Below are 11826 nucleotides of genomic sequence, written 5' to 3' on the forward strand. Positions count from 1 at the left end.
TGTGCGTCTGTGACCATTTTTGTCCAGTTGTCCAACGGTTCATGGTGGCATTGGCCATTTCCGCACATCATGGAAGTTGCTAATTTTTGCACACGTCATCTCAGTAATGTAAGCTTGAACATAATCGTGCCGTGTATTTTATCTCCCAAATTGGCTGATAATCCAGACACGAACTACTTCAATGTATGCAATATACAAGACTTTCGACATTTCAAGAGATTGAGGCTTTCCTCGCCAACTATCGTCTTGTGTTTATTTTAACATCCCAGAACTGGAAATATTATGCAAATGCATGACACCAGGTCAACACCTCACAGGTGAATGCCAAGGTTCGTCCGTTTCCGGTCTATTAAGAGGCATGACCCAGCAAATGCTTAAGCCAGAGTTATGGACCTTATAATACATCTGTAACTATGCGTATTGTCTTAATAATAAAGTGTTTACATTGCTCAGTTCTTGCACGATGACGACATCTATGACTAACTATATATATATTTTTTATAAGCATGACACTCTCTATACTTTAACAATATTGTTCCAATTCTTAGAACATTATGCTTTCGCACAATATGGACGACTAAAATTACGCGACATTGGATGAGTGCCTGTTTGGAGTCGATTTATCACACGATGAAATGTGACCGAGACATTTAGTTCACAAATACAGTCATAACATTTCATCATGGTTGGATGGTAATTTCTGAAGTTTTATTTGCACAATTCTATAAACTATTTTTAACGTAAAAGGGGCATAACTCGGTGCGATTTACCCCATGATTAAATTTGATCTAGAAAAGCCCACGAACGCTGTCACCAAGTTTCATCACTATTGGATAATGCATATTAAAATATGCACACAGGTTTGCTGCTGCAGCCGACGCTAACATTAGCACCGGTGTGTCCTTTTCATACGACACAAAAACTTTTATATGAGAGTGGCGTTGTGTTTGTAGTTGAGAGTGGCGTTGTGTTTGTAGTTGAGAGTGGCGTTGTGTTTCTAGTTGAGTGTGGCGTTGTGTTTCTAGTTGAGAGTGGCGTTGTGTTTCTAGTTGAGTGTGGCGTTGTGTTTCTAATTGAGAATGGCGTTGTGTTTCTAGTTGAGTGTGGCGTTGTGTTTGTAGTTGAGAGTGGCGTTGTGTTTCTAGTTGAGTGGCGTTGTATTTGTAGTTGAGTGTGGCGTTGTGTTTCTAGTTGAGAGTGGCGTTGTGTTTCTAGTTGAGTGTGGCATTGTGTTTCTAGTTGAGTGTGGCATAAATTACCTTAACTTCATGCAAAATGGCATATTTCGAATACATGTATATTCCAATCATCGAAATGTAATTTGGTCGGATAAGCCCCTGTGAACTAGCCTAAAACAATAACATTGAGTAGCATTTTTATTTGATAAGTGTATATAATTTCTAAGCCTTCCCTGAAAAAACCTATTTGAAATATAAAGTTATAAACAGTTAACATAATGGTGTCAAATTAACATAATATATATATCATGCAAAATGCCCAATAATTACACTATTTAACAACATCAAACAAAATAATAAACACTGGTTGTACCAAATTGTGACCCAAATTAGGAAACTCAGTAGGATTTAAAAAATAAATTTATGAAACATTATTACAGCTATGCCTCCAAAATTAATAAACATAGCTTTAAAACATGTTCTTACAGAAACTTAAAAATCTATAATTATTTCCAATTTTAATCTAGAACAAAAGGCCTAATGTAAAGAACAAACAAAAATAAAATGACCCATGTAACACAATACCATTAAAATCAGTAATAAGCAGTTGAACACAGCATCTCGGGTCAGAGTTTGCATCCTATATTGGATGCATCTAGCAATCATTCAGACAAATGTTTAACAATGCTTGTACATGTTAACACTTGCAAATCAAAACAAGCAAATTTGACAATTGATATCCCCAGTGTAGGAATTGTTGAAGAATTATTTAAACAAAACTCCTCAAAAGAGAAACTTTATTGAAAAAAATATCTACTCAATTTAGAGATTTGTTGTGAGCTCAAATTTGTAATGAACAACAATATAAAATCATATTGTGCAAAAATATTGTTATCACTACTAAAGGATAAATTCCAAGTATAATGATTCATATAGAAGAGCAATAACGGTTACTGATCTCATCTAGAACAATCTTGTGCGTGCACAATAGCAATATGGTTTTACACATATGACATAAGTTTTGATTAATTTCTCTTTAAAGCTGCACTCTCACAGATTAAATGTTTTGACAACTTTTTTATTTTTTGTCTTGGATTGAGCCGATTTTTGCGCAAATCTTTGGAAACCAATTATATTAGACTGTTGACAAAAATTAGATGGCAGATCTTTATATTTTAGTTCAAAAATTGATGTTTTATGCATTTTTCTTAAACCAATGTAACGTTAGTAACGGTTTAAGCCATAAAACATTAATTTTTGAACGGAAATATGAAAATCTATGATCTTATTTTTTGTCAGCAATCTTATACCATTGGTTTGCAGATATTTACGCAAAAATTTGCTCTTTCCAAGACAAAAAATAAAAAAAAGTTGTAAAAATTGTATATCTGTGAGAGTGCAGCTTTAATAGTAGTTTCATAGAAATAAATCCCCAGCCAACAATGCAAAATCTATTGCCCTCTAAACTTTATTTTTAAATGAGGAATAATAACAAATCAATATGATTCAGATCCTATGCACCTTAACCATTAGAGTGATCTGACACATAGTATTCTGCCATCAGATCTGTGTCCAACTCCGATCCCTTATTCACTAAATCCAGGGTGTTCACATCAACGTTAAGATTGAAGTGTTCCGGGGAAAGACATTGCATGTACTTGTCCCTCATATCATTGAGAGCCCTTATACTTTTGGGTCCAGTAAGTGGCTCATTATCACGAAGATCAGAAAAGTCAATGGCATTTTTTCGCGTTGATGGCACTGAGGGTCGAATATCCATCACACCAGCATTTCTAGGATGAGGGTATTGAGACTTGGTTAAATAAAACGGACTCAAGTTCTTATCAGAAGAGGTGACCCCACTAGAGACTCCAGTCTCAGACTCTGGGATTAGCTGCAGGCTTGTGTACGGTACAATGTGTCGTTTTTCTTTCTCAACTGTTATCATTATGTTTGGCACTGTTGATAGTTTTAAAGCTAAACTTTTAGCTTTAGAGGTTCCAGGCCCCGGGGAAGTGTCTGTGACAGGACAGGGTGAGGGGGAAGTGTTTGTGATGGGACAGGTGTTCTCACATTGCTTATTAGTGGCATCTTTACCAATCTGGCGTGTACCTTCAAAATACCAACGAACATCATACTGTGGTTTTGACTTGGATTGGGTCGAGTTTTTCTCTGTGTTAGACCAAGAGTCTCCTTCATGAGAGCTTTGTTTATCAATGTTATTAATTGACATTTTGCATGTGGTGGATCTCCTCCGCAGGTTTTTAGCTGGAGATGAGTCAATGTCTGGATTAAATTCTGCATTTTTAAAAATTCTTTTTTTTGGCGATTCAGAGTTCAATGTTCTTGTAGAACTTGTTTCAGCCACTGTCTTCTTCTGAGTGCTTGTTTCTCCAGGTATGTTACCAATGACAGTCTTTTGTAATGATTCCTGAGCTTTTCTCACCCTTAGATTTTTCGCTGGTGAATCTTGCAACGCATTCATTTCTGGGTGCACAATGTATGTCTCATTTAGATTAATAGGACCTTTAAGGGACCTATCAATTCCATCATTGTTGCTCAGATTATTTATGCTAGGAAATGGAAAAGAATTGGACTTTTTAGAAGTAGGTGTGAGCTCCCTTACTTGTCTCATGTCATCGAACCCTTTCATGTTTGCTTCCTTTGACTTCATTTTTAGAGGCGTAACAACAAAACTGTTTTCTTGGCATTGAGTGCCTTTGCTGTTGGTGGATGGCAAGCTAACTTCACGAGTATCAATCTTTGCTGTTAATTGCTCCCTTAAAACTGAATATTTCAATTCACCTTTGCCAGGTGTAGCATTAGAATTGGACATCCTGTTTTGTCTGCTTCTCTTCTTTTGCTTAAAACCATTCAAAACTTGGTCTGTGCCCTTTCCAAGCAAAAGCTTCCTTTGAGCAGCCCGTGAAGTTTGGTCTGCACGCTTTTCAAGAAAACGTTTACTCTCAGCAGCATGTGAAGTTTGATCTGCGCCCTTTTCAAGCAAATGTTTTCTCTCAGCAGCCTTTGTCTGTAACTCTGCTTTTCTCTTTTTTGCAAACAGAGGTTTTGGGGAGTCATCGCAGTATGCATCACTGGCACTAATTTTCTTGAGTGGCGAAGACACATCAGAGTCTAACATCTGTCTTGTAATTCTTTGATCAGTCGCTAGGGTGGCGATAACTTCCATCTCCTTGCTCCATCCCCCGTCCTTCATATCTATTTCAAGAAATTTCGGTCTCTTTATAGGAGGCATTTCCTTCGTAACATTTGCTGAGGAATCCATTAATTCTTCTTCTGGCTTTTCTGTTCCTGGTTGCTCTTTCAGTTCATCTGTTGAGAGATCTACCATTTCATTGTCCATGTCCAGCATGTTTCTGGTTAACCTAACATTCATATCAATAGTGCTAAGCATGTCAATCCCTTTGGTCAAGTCGACACCACCCTTCCTGTCATTCATATCTATTTCTAAATTCCTTGGTTTCATTACACCAAGTCCTTTGCTCCTTTTCAGTACAACTCTGGGCGAGTAAATCAACAACTGTTTCCCCTTCCATTCAATCACCATGGGCATTTTAGCCTTTTTCTTCTCAGAGGGAACTTTCACTGTGTTTGTATCAGCTTTTACATTGTCATTTGCTCTATTAGCGTTTGACTTTGGAAACCAGTGTGTCAAAACTGTTTGAGCTTTGTCCAGTGAAGGTCTCTTCATTTTGGTATACTTTCTCTTTTTATGCTCCTGTTTTAATTCAGACCCATTGGTCAATGACATTCTCTTCTTGTTTGTTGCAACTGTGTTTTCCCTCTGTAATTCAACTCCACACACAGTTTTTCTCCTATCAGCTCCTTTCTTTTTGGACAAAAGTACTGACAATGGCTCATCTTCACTGTCTGAATTTAAGCCCTTTTTATTCATGACAACATTGACAGACTTTCTCCTTTGACCAGCACCTCCTGTGTATTTTTTCTTTCGTTTGCGCTCTTTTTCTACTTGTCTTGCTTCCTCTATCTTCTGCCAAGCAGGCGGCAGCTCTCCTTCGCTGGATGAGGGACTTGAAGAAGCATTCTTACACGTGGCAGATTTAGCCAGCTTTCTTCTCCCTGCAATGGACTTCACTCGTTTTAGTTTTGGCGGGCTTCTCATTTCCTCATCCGCTTGCCGTTTTTTCCTAGAATTTGGAGCAGACTTGGGTGAAGAAAAATGTTTTTCCAGGCTAATCCTGGGCGAGGAAGAGACTTTTGAGGGCAGTCGTTTCTTGTTCATGCTCCCTGAAGGCCCGGGATAGGGGCTGGTTTTGGGGGACATGGGGGACTCCACAGGGTCCAGCTGGGGCATCTCTTGGGGCGATTTTGCGGGTGAATTTACACCAACCTCGTTTTCCTTGCCTGAAATTATAGACCATAAGTGTAAGCTAACCCTTATATATTTTTTTTTTAATTAAGTGTAAATCGGAGCATAATATTAACAATAATATTGTCATCAAAGTAATTTGTATTCCTACACATAGATCTTTGCTGAATGTTGTACCAAGTTTCATGTTTTTAATAAAGTTATGAACTTGAATGTTTTTTTTATCTCCCTACTGCTATCAACAAGAACAACAACCCTAACGCCTTGGCCTAACACACTTTACCTAATTGTTTCAAAGATGGACAATTTATAACAATGTTCAGAAAGAAGCATACTGGAAAAAACTGTCCTACACTTTTTGTCCAGCTCGAAGCAATCAGGACAGACATTTCTCTTGCCAAGCTTCAACAGGTAGCTGCAAGCAATGTGACTGCCTGAGGAACCACAAAACTCGCACAGGATTATCTCCCATTTTCTGGAAAAGAACATACAAATATTTTGTTTCAAAAATGTTCATGAAACTTGTTGAATCTCATGACAACTAAAAGAACTAACATTATTATATCAGAAAAAGTCCCGAAACATGTGGTATTAAGTATATAACTCGCGCAAATTAAAAGATAGAAATTGGAAGATATACAAACATCATCAGGGAAAATAGAATACTGTAGAAACTGAATACCACTTTATGTTATGTTGCAAGTCTTGTGAACATCTCAAACATATAAAAAAAATTTTGGTTCTGCCTGCCCGAAACTGAAAGGACTTAAATACTAAATGTCTAGTAAGAATAAAAACAGTCAAGACTATTAACAACATTGCAAAATTATTGTAACATGTTTTGAAACTCTGAAAACAAATCAATACTGTTTGTAAATGGCCAAAGGCAAAGAGACTGATTTCTAATAAAACTCTGAAGGCTTTAATTCTCTCAGACCGAAAACTACAACTATTCATTAGGAAACAAATACTAGATTGGTCCAATGGATACCATAATGTATAAAATAAATAAGTAAATCTGAAACATTAAGTTCAAAGCACACTGCCACAGCTAAACTTACGTGTCTTCCTTGTCATATTTGCGTCCCTCTGCACACCTGCATGTCTTGGCATCACAGCGGTCATATCTCTCCAGTAGCTCTTGAAAGGCCTGGGGCTCGGTCTCCCATGATGCATCCCTACAGAATTTTTTAAGTCTATAAAGTACAATATGCAGTCTGACAATGGCCAAACTAATTTCTTGTAGGACATGCTAACTTGTTCTCCATACATATCCAAGAGTTAATAGATCCTATTATCCATCAGATATATATACATAAATGTAATTTAGGAACTCCAGCAGTGGTTTATAGAAAATATGAATTAAATCACAGCTTTAATTGAAAACTAAGCCATGAATGACAGTTTCAAGTTGTTGAAAAGCTTAAGGCAAAGTCTCAATTTACTATTATACTACACTTTAGACTTAAAGTAATTGGTAACCAAAATTAAAAAAGAATACATTTAATTCTGATCTGTAAATCAGTTTTAAGAGGAAGTGTGAAAAAGAAAATAGAAAGCAGTGATTAATTTTGCTGCACATTTGTAGTCCAATACTCAATGTTTTCCTGCAGATCCATTCTTTCTAAATAGTTTGATCCTTTGCAATGTTTTTAAGTAGTATGTGTTCTCAGGAGTGTATGGGTCTCCCTTATTATTATAATTAAAGCTGATTATGGTGCTGAAATACTCCTTGATTAAAGATTTTAAATGCCACTTGACAGTTCATAAACAGATCTATTTCGAGTTGCTACTTTGTTTACAGTCTGTGCAAAACCCCAAAGGCCCTAGGCTTAAACAAATATCTTCTGGGCCTACAGAACATCCCCAGATACCGGTCTAAAGGCTCGTACACTGTCAGGAAATGTTACATTACAAAACTGTACATGCCTCAAGACTGTCTTCTTGGCAATGGCCTATGACTAAATCACTCGTTAGCCTGTTGCCTGGGTATAAACCAATACTGTTGTCCTTAAACTGGCCAAGAGTACATATCCCTGGTTTGGCTAAAGCCAATAACCTTATGGATGAAAGGTGAATACTTTAACCACTAGACCACTCTCTAGCTTTAAATGGTTTGACAAGGATGATTGCTCTTCACTCACTGATCTGGTATGTAGATGCCAAACTCCAGCATGAGGGCCTGGAAGTCATCCTTGTTGTTACACATCGGGCACTTGAAGAAATACAGGCCCGCAGATGTTGCATATTGCTGTCAACAAGAAACATAAAAAAAACATGTTAGATTTGTGAAAAATCTTAAAACTAGCAAAATGATAATAAAAACAGGAGTGCCAAAGTCACAAAATATGCCTGTCAGTTTTAGGACACCAGGTTTGGTGATAAGTGGTTGTATGTTAAGCTCAATTTGGAGAGAAGACACTGTAATTACAGTTTTTGCCAATTCAAGGATCATAACTTTGGAGTGACAGAGGCGACATGGCTGGTAAAGGGATACGGCCATACTAAACTTGGAACAATTTCAGTCATAATTGGACAAAGGATCCTAAAATTATTCGTCAAACAAGACCTATTTTGGTAATTTATATAATTAAAGGGCAATACGACTCAATCACATATGGCTGGTTATTTAACTTGTCAGAGATATTATGCCCCACATTCTAACTTAAATTGGTATTAATTGGACAAAGGCTTCTTTAGTTTCAGACAAGACTGATTTAAAGTCATTTTAAAATTAAAGGGTGATAACCCTTGAATGAATCAAGCATTAGGTTAAATTTGTTTGAAATATTATTCTCATACATATTCTGACCAAATTTGGTGATAATTGAACAAAGGCCTCTAATAATTTTGACTGAACAAGACGGATTTCAGGTTATTTCTATAATCAAAGGGCAATAACTCTCAAGTGACTCCAGCAAAATGGCTGGTTATCGGACTTGTACGAGATATAGTCAATACAAATTCCGACTGATTTGGAGATGATTGGACAAAGGCTTATGAAGTTATTAAGCAATAACTCTAGAGTGACTAAAGGGATATGGCTGGCAATCTTATGAAGGTATACACTGTGCGATCAATGATTTAAACTCTCTTTGAAAAATACTCTTTTTAATAACTAATCACTTTTACACTTCATGTCATTATTCACTCTTACACATGAATCCATCTTTAATTCTGGCATATATGCAATGTATCTATTTTACAATGGAACCAAGAATTTGGACTTATCCTAGGGTCTTTGCTAAAGAAAAATGAAAGGGTGCTGCACCCTGTCTTGTTTGGTAGCACACTTCTGCTCTCATGGATACCAGCATGTGCACCCTTCTGCTTTCATTTTCTTTTAAAATTCATACTATGATTATAAATACATACAAATTTGGATTTTTTGGCATTTGATTTTAATTAAACAGAATTCAGAACATTTTCTGTCAAATTCATTATTTTCCATTTCTTCTTTGCCCAATACAATGTGCTCTTTTCTCCCTTAACACCCTGTCATTTTAAAAACAAGAGCTGTCACAGTATGTGACGAATGCCCCCGAATGTGACATTGACCTACAAACAAGGTCAGTACATGAAAAGTTGATCTTGCCTTTACGTGTCAAATACATATGGCAAGTCATTTTAAATTGCCTCTGAACATAAAAAAATACCACTCATACTTGACAACCTACACTGTTATGTCCTTATATTCAGAATTCCCTTGTGAATAAACACTTAGTGTATCTTTCACCTTACAGGTAGGGACATGGGTCTTGCAAACGACACGTCATCTTCGTATGTGGAACACATGTAGCAAGTGATTTTAAAATCTTTCTATACAAGGGAAAGTAACAGCCCTGACACGACAACCTATACTCTATGTCCTTATATGCAGCACTCCATTGTAAATAAACACTTAGTGTGACCTTGACCTTTGAGGTAGGGACACGGGTCTTGCACGCGACACGTCGTCTTGGTATGTGGAACACATGTGGCAAGTTATTTTAAAATCTGTCCACACAAGAGAAAGTTACAGCCCGGACACAACAACCTATACTCTATGTCCTTATATGCAGCACTCCATTGTGAATAAACACTAAGTGTGACCTTGACCTTTGAGGTAGGGACACAGGTTTTGCACATGAAACGTCGTCTTGGTATGTGGAACACATTTGGCAAGTTATTTTAAAATCTGTCCATACAAGAGAAAGTTACAGCCCGGACACGACAAATTATACTCTATGTCCTTATATGCAGCACTCCATTGTGAATAAACACTAAGTGTGACCTTGACCTTTGAGGTAGGGACACGGGTCTTGCAGGCGACACGTCGTCTTGGTATGTGGGACACATGTGGCAAGTTATTTTAAAATCTGTCCATACAAGAGAAAGTTACAGGCCGGACACGACAACCTATACTCTATGTCCTTATATGCAGCACTCCATTGTGAATAAACACTAAGTGTGACCTTGACCTTTGAGGTAGGGACACGAGTCTTGCACGCCACACGTCGTCTTAGTATGTGGAACACATGTGGGAAGTTATTTTAAAATCTGTCCATACAAGGGAAAGTTACAGAGCCGGCCAGCCGGACGGTGCGATTTTAATATGCCCACCTTCGGGGGCATAAAAAACACTGGCCAACACTATACTAATCCTTTTCAAGAAGTATTTCAGGTCAGTGAACAATTCTACTGACACCATCTGTTCATACCTGTATACAGTCCCTGTGGTACCAATATTTCTTACAGCAGGGAGCCTGCAGGGTTTTGTATCCCACGATTCCAGGCACAGTGTTCATACAGATAGAGCATGTGATGTTAGGGTCAGGGTCACTGGCTACATCCTGCATCGGCCGATGGGCGGGGCAGTATGACCTAAAACAGTCAATGTTTGCCAATTGGTTACACTATAACACTTTGTTACTTTGCTTAACTGATTCAACAATTGTTATGTCAGACTTGGGTGTCAGTATTGCTAATCTTGCCAAACATTTGAATACTACCCATCAGCTTGTGATCATAATATATTTATTTATTTTAGGAGCTTAAGTCGTAAAAGATTCTACTTAAAAAACAAAACAAATTTTACTATTCAAACAAGTATACTACTTTTTTGATTTTTTAGAAATCTTCATTTTTGATTGATAAATTCATTTAGATAAAATTATAACAATACACAGTACAATTAACAGTGACAACATCATGAATTTCCCATCCTCAACCACAGCTGCAATACTTGACTCAAGTTGATTAGAGGTCAGTTCGGTGAGCGAAATTGGCACTAGCTTTAGGGTCAATTAGTAGAAAGCTTCTATTGCTATTAAAAAATATATTTCCTTATATCAAATAGACCCTTACTTGCATTTTTCTTAGCAATTCACAGATATAGATGTTTGTGCTAGTGCTTAACATTCTGTATTTGAAACCCCAAGTTACCTGAATGTGTCATAGAACTGGTGGAGGGTGTGGTTTTCCTTCCCGCATCCAAGGTGGAACATTTTCTTGCAGTTTTTCACCACACAGCCAATAGTGGCTCCCACCTTCTTGCAGTAGCTGCAGCGCTGAATAGATTACAAGTGTAATGTATAAGGCATTTATTTTATTAAAAAATGTAAAAATGTCAAGTACATTCCAATGTTTTTGTAACTGTATCCTCTTCTTGAAAGTAGGTTGTCTGACATTACTTATAAATATCATTTGCAAGTAGTGAAGTACAAAACCTTAACCTAAACTATATAATTCTTTAATGAAATATTTATTTTGCTGGCTAATTGATCATAATGATACTCTAACCCAACTCAATGTCATACCAGCCTTGAAGCCCTCTTTAGCTCCTTCCGGATGTCTTCAGGGAGAAATCCAAGAACTCCTTGCTTTTCTGACTTCCCGTTTTGGCTGAGCCCACTTGCAAACAGCTGCAATATAGTGAAATCAATGCATATTCCTTAGGTTTGTACGCCATTATACAAGTAACAAAAAGTATTTGAAAGGGTAACAAGAGCTGTCGTAAGACAGCGCGCTTGGCTTTGCAGCTTTGACTTAGAAGTGAATACAATAACGATGTATTATGTGCCTGTCAAAAGCAATAAAACATTCAAATTAAAAGGTGAACAAGAATCGCGATGTGACAAAACAAGGGTTTAATGATTGGCAGAAGATTCAGTTTCAACTTCTTTCTTCTATTTTTTGTAACAGTGACCTTGATCCTAATGACCCCAAACACAATCCCATGGAAGTCATCCATAAACTCTTCCTACATATCAAGTTTAGACACAGTATGTCAACCATAACTAAAACAGTAATCTATTT

At 37.1% G+C, this 11826-nt stretch overlaps 1 protein-coding gene across 1 annotated transcript in view; it reads right to left on the reverse strand.

The window, feature by feature from the left end:
• The window catches only part of LOC128208752 (uncharacterized), a 17775-nt gene continuing 5949 nt past the window's right edge, over positions 1 to 11826 (reverse strand). The window contains exons 4-10 of the mRNA XM_052912301.1: positions 11328 to 11432; positions 10954 to 11078; positions 10230 to 10392; positions 7674 to 7780; positions 6591 to 6707; positions 5883 to 6004; positions 1 to 5564 (exon numbers count right to left, since the gene is read on the reverse strand). Coding sequence (XP_052768261.1) covers positions 2701 to 5564; positions 5883 to 6004; positions 6591 to 6707; positions 7674 to 7780; positions 10230 to 10392; positions 10954 to 11078; positions 11328 to 11432 — 3603 coding nt within the window. The 3' untranslated portion in view covers positions 1 to 2700. The remainder of the gene's footprint in view (positions 5565 to 5882; positions 6005 to 6590; positions 6708 to 7673; positions 7781 to 10229; positions 10393 to 10953; positions 11079 to 11327; positions 11433 to 11826) is intronic.

Source organism: Mya arenaria, chromosome 11, assembly GCF_026914265.1.
Source record: "Mya arenaria isolate MELC-2E11 chromosome 11, ASM2691426v1".
NCBI lineage: Eukaryota > Metazoa > Mollusca > Bivalvia > Myida > Myidae > Mya > Mya arenaria.